Below are 16258 nucleotides of genomic sequence, written 5' to 3' on the forward strand. Positions count from 1 at the left end.
TGATTCTATGCTTCAGCTTTTATTTTCATTTTATTTATTGTTTATTACCTGTAAATATGTGAATATTGTAATATATTGTAAAATAGTGATCACTACTCTTCTTACTCTTTCTAGTGTGACTTGGCGTGAAGAAGGCCTATATCTGGGCCGAAACATCCCTAGTCCTTCCTCCTACTCTTCTCTACTTGCACAAATAAAATTATACAGATTTTTTGCAAAAGAAAAAAAAAACGTTGCCATTTCCTTTTTTCTACTTGGTTCTAAAGTGAGAGTGCAGTGTTTGAATCAGTGTACTATAGTCTGGACCTCGGTCCTGTCACTAGCACCTCGAAACCCCTCTTCATCTTTGGCAGAGTGCACACCATACATCTGGACCCACTTCCTGTAAGACAGAAATACCTGCCCCCAGTCCCTATGAAAGAAAGACCTGCCCCACTTCCTGTAAAAGACACAAAGACCCGCCCCCACTTCCTGTAAAAGAAAGACCTGCCCCACTTCCTGTAAGACACAAAGACCCGCCCCCACTTCCTGTAAAAGAAAGACCTGTCCCACTTCCTGTAAGACAGAAAGACCCGCCCCCACTTCCTGTAAAAGAAAGACCTGCCCCACTTCCTGTAAGACACAAAGACCCGCCCCCACTTCCTGTAAAAGAAAGACCTGCCCCACTTCCTGTAAGACACAAAGACCCGCCCCCACTTCCTGTAAAAGAAAGACCTGCCCCACTTCCTGTAAGACAGAAAGACCTGCCCCCACTTCCTGTAAGACAGAAAGACTTCCTGTAAGACAGAAAGACTTCCTGTAAGACAGAAAGACTTCCTGTAAGACAGAAAGACCTGCCCCCACTTCCTGTAAGGCAGAAAGACCCGCCCCCACTTCCTGTAAAAGAAAGACCTGCCCCACTTCCTGTAAGACAGAAAGACCTGGCCCCACTTCCTGTAAGACAGAAAGACTTCCTGTAAGACAGAAAGACCTGGCCCCACTTCCTGTAAGTCAGAAAGACTTCCTATAAGACAGAAAGACCTTCCCCCACTTCCTGTAAGATATAAGACTTGCCTCCACTTCCTGTAAGACAGAAAGACCCGCCCCCACTTGCTGTAAAAGAAAGACCTGCCCCACTTCCTGTAAGACAGAAAGACCTGCCCCCACTTCCTGTAAGACAGAAAGACCTGCCCCGGCTTCCTGTAAGACAGAAATACCTGCCTCCATTTCCTGTAAGACAGAAATACCTGCCCCCACTTCCTGTAAGACAGAAAAACCTGCCCCCACTTCCTGTAAGACAGAAAGACCTGCCTCCATTTCCTGTACGACAGAAAGACCTGCCCCCATTTTTTGTAAGTTCATTGAAATGACTGATATTTTTATCAATATTACTGATATACAAAATTACTTGTATGCCACAGGCCTGTATCCACGACAAAGTCATATATGGCTCGATTCAATAACAGTTAATTATATAGTCACAAATGCAATTCACTAAATAAAATAAGGGTTACAGGTATGAGAGAGATCGGGGCAGATTTCTGCCCTTTTTTTAGTTTGTTAATTTGCTGACATTGGCAGTTCTATTTTAGATTGACTCATTAAAGAGGTAATTGGACTTTAAAAAAACCAAAACATCTGCAAATGTTAAAATACACACAACTGAGCTCTTCTTTCTCCCACGGATGCAGCGCAGAAGCTCCGGTGGTCCTCTTACCGCAGACAATCAGTGATCCTTTGACCTACTGATGGTATCATGGCTCTCACTGCTCAGCGGCAAGTAGTATAGCACCGACTGGCTGCAACGGTCGCCGACTGGCTGCAACGGCCGCCGACTGGCTGCAACGGCCGCAGACAGGCTGCAACGGCCGCAGACAGGCTGCAACGGCCGCAGACTGGCTGCAACGGCCGCAGACTGGCTGCAACGGCCGCAGACTGGCTGCAATGGTCACCGAAGTGGTGAAATATTTTTTTTTTGCAGTTTAAAAAAACAAAAAAAATTCAAAAAGATTTAAAAGCAAGATAAGCTCGTAAATTTGACGCACGACATTAGATAAATGAGGTGCCATGCTGTGCCAGAACGTAATCAGACTTGACAATCGAGGTTTTCACAAAGTAAGAGTTGGAATAAAATGTCTCATTTATTTATGCCATAAACTATCTGAATTTATTTGAATTTAACCACATTCGAGTTCTCGGCTCGGACACAAAAATGTGGTGGAAAAATCTGCTCTTTTTGGCTCAAATAAATAAAGTTGTCTAAACTGAATTGCAACAAAAAGAGGGAAACTGGATCAAAATAGAGGTTCATCCAGAATAATAAATCTTCATCATTTTGAGCAAAATAGATGGAATAGGATAATGTATACTACAAAATAACGAGTGTCCCAGAGAGCAGCACTGGTCAGATGTGTCCAGTCACTGAGGGTCCAGCTATACGAGCTGCCGCACGCCCTTCTTATCTTCCAACTCTTCCATATCCGCTGTGGCTAACCTACAAAAAAATAAAAACATGAAATGCTGTAATATAAGTCTGTGGTTTATAGTTAGTTATGCACAAAAATTCTACAGAATTGTAACAGAGCTCATATCCAGCCTATATTACTGGGAGAGACACACAGAGCTCACATCCAGCATATATTACTGGGAGAGACACACAGAGCTCACATCCAGCCTATATTACTGGGAGGGACACACAGAGCTCACATCCAGCCTATATTACTGGGAGAGACGCACATAGCTCACATCCAGCCTATATTACTGGGAGAGACATACAGAGCTCACATCCAGCCTATATTACTGGGAGAGACACACAGACCTCACATCCAGCCTATATTCCTGAGAGAGACACACAGACCTCACATCCAGCCTATATTACTGGAAGAGACACACAGAGCTCACATCCAGCCTATATTACTGGGAGAGACACACAGACCTCACATCCAGCCTATATTACTGGGAGAGACACACAGAGCTCACATCCAGCCTATATTACTGGGAGAGACACACAGAGCTCACATCCAGCCTATATTACTGGGAGAGACACACAGAGCTCATATCCAGCCTATATTACTGGGAGAGACACACAGAGCTCACATCCAGCCTATATTACTGGGGGAGATACACAGAGCTCACATCCAGTCTATATTACTGGGACAGACACACAGAGCTCACATCCAGCCTATATTACTGGGAGAGACACACAGATCTCACATCCAGCCTATATTACTGGGAGAGACACACAGAGCTCATATCCAGCCTATATTACTGGGAGAGAGACACAGAGCTCACATCCAGCCTATATTACTGGGAGAGACACACAGAGCTCACATCCAGGCTATATTACTGGGAGAGACACACAGAGCTCACATCCAGCCTATATTACTGGGAGAGACACACAGAGCTCACATCCAGCCTATATTACTGGGAGAGACACACAGACCTCACATCCAGCCTATATTACTGGGGGAGATACACAGAGCTCACATCCAGTCTATATTACTGGGACAGACACACAGACCTCACATCCAGCCTATATTACTGGGAGAGACATGCAGACCTCACATCCAGCCTGTATTACTGGGAGAGACACACAGAGCTCACATCCAGCCTATATTACTGGGAGAGACACACAGAGCTCATATCCAGCCTATATTACTGGGAGAGAGACACAGAGCTCACATCCAGCCTATATTACTGGGAGAGACACACAGAGCTCACATCCAGGCTATATTACTGGGAGAGACACACAGAGCTCACATCCAGCCTATATTACTGGGAGAGACACACAGAGCTCACATCCAGCCTATATTACTGGGAAAGACACACAGAGCTCACATCCAGGCTATATTACTGGGAGAGACACACAGAGCTCACATCCAGCCTATATTACTGGGAGAGACACACAGAGCTCACATCCAGCCTATATTACTGGGAGAGACACACAGAGCTCACATCCAGGCTATATTACTGGGAGAGACACACAGAGCTCACATCCAGCCTATATTACTGGGAGAGACACACAGAGCTCACATCCAGCCTATATTACTGGGAAAGACACACAGAGCTCACATCCAGCCTATATTACTAGGAGAGACACAAAGACCTCACATCCAGCCTATATTACTGGGAGAGACACACAGACCTCACATCCAGCCTATATTACTGGGAGAGACACACAGACCTCACATCCAGCCTATATTACTGGGAGAGACACAAAGACCTCACATCCAGCCTATATTACTGGGAGAGACACACAGACCTCACATCCAGCCTATATTACTGGGAGAAACACAGAAACCTCACATCCAGCCTATATTACTGGAAGAGACAAGTAAAGCTCACATCCAGCCTATATTACTGGGAGAGACACACAGAGCTCACATCCAGCCTATATTACTGGGAGAGACACACAGACCTCACATCCAGCCTATATTACTGGGAGAGACACACAGAGCGCACATCCAGCCTATATTACTGGGAAAGATACACAGAGCTCACATCCAGCCTATATTACTGGAGAGACACACAGAGCCCCCATCCAGCCTATATTACTGGGAGAGACACACAGACCTCATATCCAGCCTATATTACTGGGAGAGACACACAGACCTCATATCCAGCCTATATTACTGGGTAGGGACAATACCAGAGAAAAATTTTAAACTTTGATCAGGCGGAAAACTACATATCAGTTGGTAGTGAATGAAGAATGCAGACAAACAATAATAAAAAACATCTATGCCAAGGTGCATATAGCTTATAGAAGACTACTTACATCTTTAGAGGGATTATTAGGGTATACCATTACTCTATGAATGGGGGGTTCCAATGTCTGGGAATACAGCTATCCTAGGAATGAAGGAGGTGCAGCCATAACTAAGGATTTCCCTGCCCCGCTGTGTGGCTGGGAGCTATTCTGCCGGCAGTCCCATTAGCTGTAGTACTCTGCAGACACTGGAGGGCGCCACTGTGCAGGGAAAACAGTGAATGGAGTACAGCACTAAACTAACAATGCCTCACCTTCATTCTCAGGTTCATCCCATTACACTGATCCTCAAATCATAAAGTGTTGGCAAACCTTGGTGTAGGTGGGAAAACATTTTTAATGGGGACGGAATTTGCATTACCACAATAGTCTTCCTTCAGCCGCCCCCTCTCCCCACACACTGCAAACAATGAGCCGAGATTATGGTGGGAAGTCCAGCCATTAGTCCCTGATTGAAATCGGTGGTCTGTGGTTGGGAGGTCACATTGACAGCACTCTCGGATATTATAGGTGCGTGCTACACAGTAATGAACACAAATAGGCTTCTCTTTTTTTTTTTTTAAACGGCGTCCTTTAAAAAATCATTTGTAAAGACTGAAATATAGTACATTTTCCACCAATATACAATATAATAAATAATAATAATACTATATAAAAATAATACAATATAATATAATGATAATGTATAATAATAATAATAATAATAATAATAAACAAAAAAATCATAAAATAAATATAATAATAAAATAATTATAATATATAGAAAACAATATAATATATACGGTATATCTCTATATCTCTCTCTCTCTCTCTATATATATATATATATATATACATACATATACACACACACACACACACACACACTACAGACCGAAGGTTTGGACACATCTTCTCATATCTAAAACAACTGTTAAGAGGAGGCTTTGTGCAGCAGCCTTCATGGTAAAATAGCTGCTAGGAAACCACTGCTAAGGAGGACAGGCAACAGGCAGAAGAGACTTGTTTGGGGTAAAGAACACAAGAAATGGACATTAGACCAGTGGAAATCTGTGCTTTGGTCTGATGAGTCAAAATTTGAGATCTTTTGGATCCAACCACCGTGTCTTTGTAGAAAAGGTGAACGGATGGACTCTACATGGCTGGTTCCCACCGTGAAGCATGGAGGAGAAGGTGTGATGGTGTGGGGGGCTTTGCTGGTGACACTGTTTGGGATTTATTCAAAATTGAAGGCATACAGAACCAGCATGGCTACCACAGCATCTTGCAGCGGCGTGCTATTCCATCCGGTTTGCGTTTAGTTGGACCATAATTTATTTTTCAACAGGACAATGACCCCAAACACACCTCCAGGCTGTGTAAGGGCTATGTGACTAAGAAGGAGAGTGATGGGGTGCTACGCCAGATGACCTGGCCTCCACAGTCACCAGACCTGAACCCAATCGAGATGGTTTGGGGTGAGCTGGACCGCAGAGTGAAGGCAAAAGGGCCAACAAGTGCTAAGCATCTCTGGGAACTCCTTCAAGACTGTTGGAAAACCATTTCCGGTGACTACCTCTTGAAGCTCATCAAGAGAATGCCAAGAGTGTGCAAAGCAGTAATCAAAGCAAAAGGTGGCTACTCTGAAGAACCTAGAATATAAGACATTTTCAGTTGTTTCACACTTTTTTAAGTATTTCATTCCACATGTGTTAATTCATAGTTTTGATGCCTTCAATGTGAATCTACAAATTTTAGAGTCCTGAAAATAAAGAAAACTCTTTGAATGAGAAGGTGTGTCCAAACTTTTGGTCTTTACTGTGTGTGTGTGTGTGTGTGTGTAAGTGAGAGAGAGAGAGAGAGAGATATATATATATATATATATATATATATATATATATATATATATATATATATATATATATATATATATATATATATATTTTTACTATGAAGTTCTTATATGTTATTATTATTATTAAGGACCTTAAGGGATGGCATAGTTTGAAAAATAAATGAAAATAAAATAAAAAGGGAATCTCCGTCGCTATTGAAAAATAAAATGTTTGATACATAAAAATAATTACAGTATAAAGGGAACACAATTTAAAATGTATTTCAGTGGTCCTCTTTTTATATAAAATGCAATGTATATATTATATATATATATATATATATATATATATATATATATATATATATATATATATATATATATATATATATATATATACACATACACATATATACAGTTCGGTCCAGAAATATTTGGACAGTGACACAATTTTGGCGAGTTGGGCTCTGCATGCCACCACATTGGATTTGAAATGAAACCTCTACAACAGAATTCAAGTGCAGATTGTAACGTTTAATTTGAAGGTTTGAACAAAAATATCTGATAGAAATTGTAGGAATTGTCACATTTCTTTACAAACACTCCACATTTTAGGAGGTCAAAAGTAATTGGACAAATAAACCAAACCCAAAAAAAAATTTTTTATTTTCAATATTTTGTTGCGAATCCTTTGGAGGCAATCACTGCCTTAAGTCTGGAACCCATGGACATCACCAAACGCTGGGTTTCCTCCTTCTTAATGCTTTGCCAGGCCTTTACAGCCGCAGCCTTCAGGTCTTGCTTGTTTGTGGGTCTTTCCGTCTTAAGTCTGGATTTGAGCAAGTGAAATGCATGCTCAATTGGGTTAAGATCTGGTGATTGACTTGGCCATTGCAGAATGTTCCACTTTTTTGCACTCATGAACTCCTGGGTAGCTTTGGCTGTATGCTTGGGGTCATTGTCCATCTGTACTATGAAGCGCCGTCCGATCAACTTTGCGGCATTTGGCTGAATCTGGGCTGAAAGTATATCCCGGTACACTTCAGAATTCATCCGGCTACTCTTGTCTGCTGTTACGTCATCAATAAACACAAGTGACCCAGTGCCATTGAAAGCCATGCATGCCCATGCCATCACGTTGCCTCCACCATGTTTTACAGAGGATGTGGTGTGCCTTGGATCATGTGCCGTTCCCTCTCTTCTCCAAACTTTTTTCTTCCCATCATTCTGGTACAGGTTGATCTTTGTCTCATCTGTCCATAGAATACTTTTCCAGAACTGAGCTGGCTTCATGAGGTGTTTTTCAGCATATTTAACTCTGGCCTGTCTATTTTTGGAATTGATGAATGGTTTGCATCTAGATGTGAACCCTTTGTATTTACTTTCATGGAGTCTTCTCTTTACTGTTGACTTAGAGACAGATACACCTACTTCACTGAGAGTGTTCTGGACTTCAGTTGATGTTGTGAACGGGTTCTTCTTCACCAAAGAAAGTATGCGGCGATCATCCACCACTGTTGTCATCCGTGGACGCCCAGGCCTTTTTGAGTTCCCAAGCTCACCAGTCAATTCCTTTTTTCTCAGAATGTACCCGACTGTTGATTTTGCTACTCCAAGCATGTCTGATATCTCTCTGATGGATTTTTTCTTTTTTTTCAGCCTCAGGATGTTCTGCTTCACCTCAATTGAGAGTTCCTTAGACCGCATGTTGTCTGGTCACAGCAACAGCTTCCAAATGCAAAACCACACACCTGTAATCAACCTCAGACCTTTTAACTACTTCATTGATTACAGGTTAACGAGGGAGACGCCTTCAGAGTTAATTGCAGCCCTTAGAGTCCCTTGTCCAATTACTTTTGGTCCCTTAAAAAAGAGGAGGCTATGCATTACAGAGATATGATTCCTAAACCCTTTCTCCGATTTGGATGTGAAAACTCTCATATTGCAGCTGGGAGTGTGCACTTTCAGCCCATATTATATATATAATTGTATTTCTGAACATGTTTTTGTAAACAGCTAAAATAACAAAACTTGTGTCACTGTCCAAATATTTCTGGACCTAACTGTATATATATATATATATATATATATATATATACATATACATACATATATATATATATATATATATATATATATATATATATATACATATACATACACATACACATACATATATATATATATATATATATATATATATATAAAAAGAACATATATACATATATTATATATATATATATATATATATATATATATATATATATATATATATATATATATATATAAAAAATAAAAATAATATATTAATATTATATAAAATACAATCTACAATATAATAATAATACTTATAATAAAAAATATAATATATAATATAACATAAAATATAATATGTAATATAATAAAAAAAATATATAAAATAAATATAGTAATAACAATATATAATAAAAATAATATAATATATAAAATACTGGTGCCGCCCAGTGAGTCCTTGTATTACATGAGGCGGATGCGTCTTTTGATAAATGATACATTGCGCTTTGTAATCCTCTTCTTGTTACGTGATGCTATTAACATTGACCAAAACACCTAGAACAGCAGCAGCGTTGGTAAATCTTTGTCTGGATGTTGATTAAATGGCTGCGGGATCAATACAGAGGTCCTGTCCTGCTCACACAGACACAAAGCTGCGCGGCCAGAAAACCTCAGACTCTGTATTCACACTAAAATGTATGAAATGGAAACAGTTCACAGACACAATAAAGAAAAGCGAAAAATTAATCAACAAGCGCTGATAACAGATACATACAGTATATAGATACATGCTGCTCCCTTCAGGGTCATACTCGTATATTAAGCACAGGATCGCAGCATCAGCCGCTGTTCACACATTGCTATTTTCTTTTATTAATTTATACTGTATCTTTTTTTATTCTTTATTTGCACCCAAACTAAAAGATCATATTTTGCGTCTTCTGAACCTGTATGTGGCTTCTCTAATGGTCTCTGCTAATACTAAACCTGCAGAAAAGTAAAGGTAAAAGTGTTCCCGTCTAATTTTTTTTCGCTCAGCCATCATTTAAGTTATTTCTGGCCATTATATGACTTGTAGTCGCATTAATCCCCAGTTTTTCCCTGTGTAGGCTGTCCTAGAGACTAGCTGTAATGATGTCTCCCATACACTGCACACGCAGAGAAGAGGCGATGGTCTCCTAGCTCTATATTACACACAACAGAGAAGCAGCAGCATGGAGGACATTATACAGCAGCACTGAGCGGTGTAGCTGCGAATCCAGGAGTTGGCTGAAATTGTAAAAAAAAATGTCCTAGAAGAAATAGTTTTGCCAGTGCCTCTCACTTTCTGACGTTCCTCCCTCCTCCTTTCCATAGACTTCTATAGGCAGCAGCTATGAAACAGATTTCTAAGTGAGATTTCAGAGTGAAGGATCATTGCAGGAGGTGAGGAGTCTGAGAGAAGAAAGACTCATCTGTGCTTATACTTTCTATCTATGGAAAGTCTGATGAAATGGCTGTGATCATTAGCCAGAGATGCAGAGATATTCAGCATGTAATGTAGAGTTACACGACCAAAGACCATTATAGAATATCTACTCGATAAACCAGACATGTCTGATATGAGGAGGACATCATAAATAGGAGGATGGAGGGCACGTGATCCACCAGGTGAGGCAGCTGCTGGTCACTACATCATGGCAGAGCTGTGCATGGCTCTCTCCAATCAGGAGTCAGACGATCGCTGGGCGTTCCCGGCTTCTCCGATCGCTGGGCGTTCCCGGCTTCTCCGATCGCTGGGCGTTCCCGGCTTCTCCGATCGCTGGGCGTTCCCGGCTTCTCCGATCGCTGGGCGTTCCCGGCTTCTCCGAACGCTGGGCGTTCCCGGCTTCTCCGAACGCTGGGCGTTCCCGGCTTCTCCGAACGCTGGGCGTTCCCGGCTTCTCCGAACGCTGGGCGTTCCCGGCTTCTCCGATCGCTGGGCGTTCCCGGCTTCTCCGATCGCTGGGCGTTCCCGGCTTCTCCGATCGCTGGGCGTTCCCGGCTTCTCCAATCGCTGGGCGTTCCCGGCTTCTCCAATCGCTGGGCGTTCCCGGCTTCTCCAATCGCTGGGCGTTCCCGGCTTCTCCTATCGCTGGGCGTTCCCGGGTTCTCCGATCGCTGGGCGTTTCCGGGTTCTCCGATCGCTGGGCGTTTCCGGGTTCTCCGATCGCTGGGCGTTCCCGGCTTCTCCGATCGCTGGGCGTTCCCGGCTTCTCCGAACGCTGGGCGTTCCCGGCTTCTCCGAACGCTGGGCGTTCCCGGCTTCTCCGAACGCTGGGCGTTCCCGGCTTCTCCAATCGCTGGGCGTTCCCGGCTTCTCCAATCGCTGGGCGTTCCCGGCTTCTCCAATCGCTGGGCGTTCCCGGCTTCTCCAATCGCTGGGCGTTCCCGGCTTCTCCAATCGCTGGGCGTTCCCGGCTTCTCCAATCGCTGGGCGTTCCCGGCTTCTCCAATCGCTGGGCGTTCCCGGCTTCTCCAATCGCTGGGCGTTCCCGGCTTCTCCAATCGCTGGGCGTTCCCGGCTTCTCCAATCGCTGGGCGTTCCCGGCTTCTCCAATCGCTGGGCGTTCCCGGCTTCTCCAATCGCTGGGCGTTCCCGGCTTCTCCAATCGCTGGGCGTTCCCGGCTTCTCCAATCGCTGGGCGTTCCCGGCTTCTCCAATCGCTGGGCGTTCCCGGCTTCTCCAATCGCTGGGCGTTCCCGGCTTCTCCAATCGCTGGGCGTTCCCGGCTTCTCCAATCGCTGGGCGTTCCCGGCTTCTCCAATCGCTGGGCGTTCCCGGCTTCTCCAATCGCTGGGCGTTCCCGGCTTTTCCAATCGCTGGGCGTTCCCGGCTTTTCCAATCGCTGGGCGTTCCCGGCTTTTCCAATCGCTGGGCGTTCCCGGCTTCTCCGGTCGCTGGGCGTTCCCATCTTCTCCTATTGCTGGGCGTTCCCAGGTTCTCCAATTGCTGGGCGTTCCCCACTTTCTCAGATCGCTGGGCGTTCCCAGATTTTCCCATTGCTGGGGTTTTTGGTTTTTCTGATTGCAAGGAGGTCTCGGTTTGTCCGATCGTTGAGGGTTCCCAGTTTCTACGATCGCTGGGGTTCACGGTTCTTCCTATCGCTGGGGGTTTTCCGTTTTTCAAATCATTGGAGGCACGCTAAGGTGGGCTCTACACATATTTATGGTGAGAAAAAACACAGAAAAGCAAAATACCAACTTACCTCCGCTCTTCTACTTGGATATTTGGTTTATGCCCATAAGACACGAGTTCTTTCTAAAATGGAGGAAAGTAATAGAAAATAATACAATGCAACTGGCATCAACAAGACACGTGTAATAAAGCATTAGGTGACAGTATTATGAGCAGTGCCCCTGTCTTGTGATCGGTCGGGGGCAGAACGATGGGCTCCCACCACCCACCCCGTGGATCGGGGAATATCCTGAATGTCTCTGGTCTATAAGAAGAGAAGGACAGTCAGGAGATCCTGTAATGCTATTAGAAACGATCCTACATATTACAGACGAGCCAGTGATGAAATGAAGACAGGAAAGCGAGCGGCCCGAGCCGTCTGAACTGCATTTATCTGTCTCGGATCTGAAATTCCGCTGGATTTATATTGCATTTACTGTAACCCTGAGCCTCAGAAGAAAAAGAAATGCCGAACACCGCTGACAGCGCGACTCCAGAGAGACGCAGACATGTCACCAGTGTGTGATGGCCCCCGTCCCGGTCAGCTGAAGAAAACTTTATTTGGAGGGTCATCACCATCCGTCACTTGTGTACTAAGAGCCGCGGAAAGATGCCTTTAAGTAAGTGAAACGCTGCCGGGCGGTCTGCTGCTGACACGTAACGTCTTTAAATAACGGGAAGGGTGACGGCCAGGACAATAAACAAGGCTGGGACGAGCGCACCGAGAACCAGAGCCAAGGCACTGTGGCATTCTAAGGCATGCCTTAAAGGGGCTGTCCAGAATACAAGAAAATTGTCACGGGTGACAGACAGTCATGCGGTTTCTGGCCATAGAAGGTCACAACGTTTCGCTGTTCAGAATGCTCCCTGATGTTCCATTGTTCCTGCTGTCAGTCTTTATTGGTATAAGTAGCTTTCCTGCTGGATTTTCATCTTTCTCCCTTTTGGACGTAGCAGGAGCTCTTCTTCCACCCAGCTGCTGATCAGTATTCCCTTGGTGCTTAAATACCCTATCCTTCCTTTGACTAGTGCTGGTGATATTTTCAGTTCACTCAAGCCTTGGTTACAAGCAGGTGACTTGTACTCTTCTGTGGTATAGTTGCTGAAAACTCTGCTGAACGTCTACCTGAGTCACCTGTAGATAAGTAGTTCATTCTTTTCCCCTTGTGTCTTCTATAGTGTTTAGTGGGGGTGGCGAAGAGCTCATCCCACCCGTTTCATTTTAGGGCTCAGCAATAAGGATACTTAGGGTCAGGTATCCAGCTTGTGCGCATAGGTGCAGAACCTATCTAGGGTGGTTAATGATCCCAGGGCCCAGCAGTAGGGATACCTAGGGTCAGGTATCTGTCTCCGCGCATAGGTGCGGAACCTATCTAGGGTGGTTAATGACCCCAGGGCCCAGCAGTAGGGATACCTAGGGTCAGGTGTCCTGCTCGCCGCATAGATGTAGAACCTATCTAGGGTGGTTAATGACCCCAGTGCCCAGCAGTAGGGATACCTATGGTCAAGTATCCAGCTCGGCACATAGATGTGGAACCTATCTAGGCTGGTTAATGACCACAGTTCCAAGCACTAGGGATACCTATGGTCAGGTGTCCAGCTCGGTGCATAGGTGCGGAACCTATCTAGGGTGGTTAATGACCCCAGGGACCAGCAAAAGAGATACCTAGGGTCAGGTATCCGGATCGGCGCATAGGTGCGGAACCTATCTAGGGTGGTTAATGATCCCAGGGACCAGCAGAAGAGATACCTAGGGTCAGGTATCCGGATCGGCGCATAAGTGCGGAACCTATCTAGAGTGGTTAATGACCCCAGAGACCAGCACTAGGGATACCTAGGGTCAGGTATCCAGCTCGGCGCATAGGTGTGGTACCTATCTAGGGTGGTTAATGATCCCAGGGACCAGCAGAAGAGATACCTAGGGTCAGGTATCCGGATCGGCGCATAGGTGCGGAACCTATCTAGGGTGGTTAATGATCCCAGGGACCAGCAGAAGAGATACCTAGGGTCAGGTATCCGGATCGGCGCATAGGTGCGGAACCTATCTAGGTTGGTGAGGGACCAGCAGTAGGTTCGGTCAGGGGTCACCATGTTCCCTTTTCCTAGGCACAGGGTTTCCCTTCCCTTTCGCTGTGCACTTGGTACTTACCTGTACCTAGCATGACAAAAATATAAAAAATATAGTATACTCTCCTTACCAATCTTCCAGCATTGCTAGGTCCTCCATCAAACCTCCTGATTCTTCTATTGCCGTATGGCACAGTGATTGGCTGCAGCAGTGTCAAATACATCACTGCAGTGTCCAATGATTGGATGCAGCAGTCACATATCTGTAAGATGGGAATAGGATGTATAGAGGCGGTCTCTGTACAGTGACTGCTGCAACCAATCACTGTCAAATTGAACACTGCTGCAGCCAGTAATGGGTGGCAGTGGTGATGGCTAGTTTCACCAGAAAAGGAAGCAATAAAACTGGCGAGTACTAACAAAAGGAGGGGAAGGAGACTAATTTATTCATCCTGGGCCGTTTATGAAAAATAATCTTGAGCCGGAGAACCCCTTTATGCTAGAGACACTTGCACCAGCCCAACAAACATGTTTATTTCCATAAGGAGCAGCTTACAAAAATGTATCTCCTGGCACCCCACAGGGTTAGGCATACTTAAATTGCAGCCAATGGAGACCCCAATGTCACAGCCGTGGATAGAACCTACACCCGCCGTATAGTACACTACAAAGGGAAGGAGAAAGGAATGCCCTAGCCTTATGGAAAGGGGGAAGTGGTGACCCCTGACAACAACCTGCAGCTCAACCTCGCTGTCCTCCAAGCCCTATACAGGTTCCTCACTTGTCACTGAGCTGGATACCTAACCCTAGGCAAGCCCTGATCTGGGTCCTAAGTAAGGATGTCAGGTATGAGCGCTTGTCAACACCACTAAAGCTAAGGGAGACAAAAAGGAACAATATAGGGAAAACATAACTGCTACCACCTGAGCCCAGGTAGATAGCAAAAGTCAAACTCTTATGGTAGGAGCAGCTACCACAGAAGTCTGTGGAACAACAAGAGAAGATGACTGCTGCAGACCACAGCCAGAAGCAACTATAAACCGCATCCAAAACAACCCAGGGTGAGGTTTATAAAGGAAGTAAGAGGCTGGCATCTGAGAGGAAAAAATGAAAGTTTCCCAGGGTCATAGAGTGTGCTGCTGCAGAAATAGGGAACTATCAGACAAAAACACGTGCTGCCACTGGATTGTCAGCCGGCCATGACAGGCCGTGACAACCAAACCTTTGTTTAATTCCAGAATCTGGACCTTTACAAATCAATTATAAATGTTGTGTGGCCATTAGCGCAAGTTAGTAAAAAGAACAGGTCAGAAAAGTTCTTCAATTCCTCCCTATACTTCTGGTGAGGGAGTGGGGGCTTTAAGGAGCTGGCACAGACGCACCAACATCACCGATAGGAAAACCCAAAATGTAGACCGCAGCAGAACTTGTCTGGCTGTCTGCCCCTTTAAATTGCTCAGTGGTGTATAAATCACCCAAGCTCTTATCCAGATCTTTAGGTGCCAAGGTGCAGGTGCCGCGGTGCCTGTTAAGCGCTCTTGTGCATGCGCCAGTCGGCTTTGATGCAATATGTTTTCTGCTGTTCCTCTACAAACAATAAACATTGATCAACAGAAAAGCGATCCAGGGAGGAGAGCAGAAGCGGTAATTACAGCCACGGCCGCCCTGCGAGGGGAGAGCCGACCATGTATTATTAATACTGAATTTACACAGATCAATAAGGATCAGGATGGCAGCAGAAAATGGCAGAGCAATGGCTCCATAAATCACTGGCGGCAGCTGTAGTAACGCTGGCGGGATGATAAACCCTGGCCCACGCCACTGCGCAGCGCTGCCGCATCAATCTGTGATGATTGCATTTCCTCGTTAACTATAATGCAAATTGCTTATTACAACCTGTGATAAATCGGCTCAGAGTCAGCGCATAATAGTGGACACCGCCCCGGGGAGCGCTAGAAAGCAAACGTGCACTCTGCTCCCAAAATGCGGCGTGGGATATAGCTCAAATGTAATTTCTTGCTAGGGAGCCATTTAGGCCTTTTACCCACGGGGCTTTTTTTTCATGCTTTTTTTAATCAATAAAACAAAGGAAAAATCATCCCAGCAAAGTCTATGACAATCCTGACTCGCTTCTTTTTTCCTTGCAGTTTTTGTTGCTGAAAAAAGAAGCGGGGTGTCAATTGTTTCTGCGGTTTTTCCTGCTTTTTTCACCAATTGACTTCAATGGAGTCAGTGAAAAACGCAGGAAAAAACATATCTATATGTACACGTTGCTTTTTTTTGTGCATTTTTATGTGCTTTTTTTTACGTCACTGGGGTTCTGTCACGGTTCCGATGCACAGAACATCTTGTGTTGTTATGTTCTGCCATGCTCTCCTGCAGAGCCGGTACTTGCTGTTCT

General features: G+C 44.7%; 1 protein-coding gene across 3 annotated transcripts in view; it reads right to left on the bottom strand.

Moving 5' to 3' along the window:
- Positions 1 to 1921: 1921 nt before the first annotated feature.
- Positions 1922 to 16258, bottom strand: part of HOATZ (HOATZ cilia and flagella associated protein) — a 41946-nt gene continuing 27609 nt past the window's right edge. Inside the window, exons 5-6 of one of the 3 annotated variants that reach the window (XM_075327391.1) lie at positions 11822 to 11874; positions 1926 to 2473 (exon numbers count right to left, since the gene is read on the bottom strand). In XM_075327391.1, the coding sequence (XP_075183506.1) occupies positions 2413 to 2473; positions 11822 to 11874 (114 nt within the window). In that variant the 3' untranslated portion in view covers positions 1926 to 2412. Of the gene's footprint in view, positions 2474 to 11821; positions 11875 to 16258 lie in introns of all 3 variants that reach the window. The other 2 variants (XM_075327389.1, XM_075327390.1) reach the window with 2 other exon arrangements.

This window comes from Anomaloglossus baeobatrachus, chromosome 11 (assembly GCF_048569485.1).
Source record: "Anomaloglossus baeobatrachus isolate aAnoBae1 chromosome 11, aAnoBae1.hap1, whole genome shotgun sequence".
Classification (NCBI taxonomy): domain Eukaryota; kingdom Metazoa; phylum Chordata; class Amphibia; order Anura; family Aromobatidae; genus Anomaloglossus; species Anomaloglossus baeobatrachus.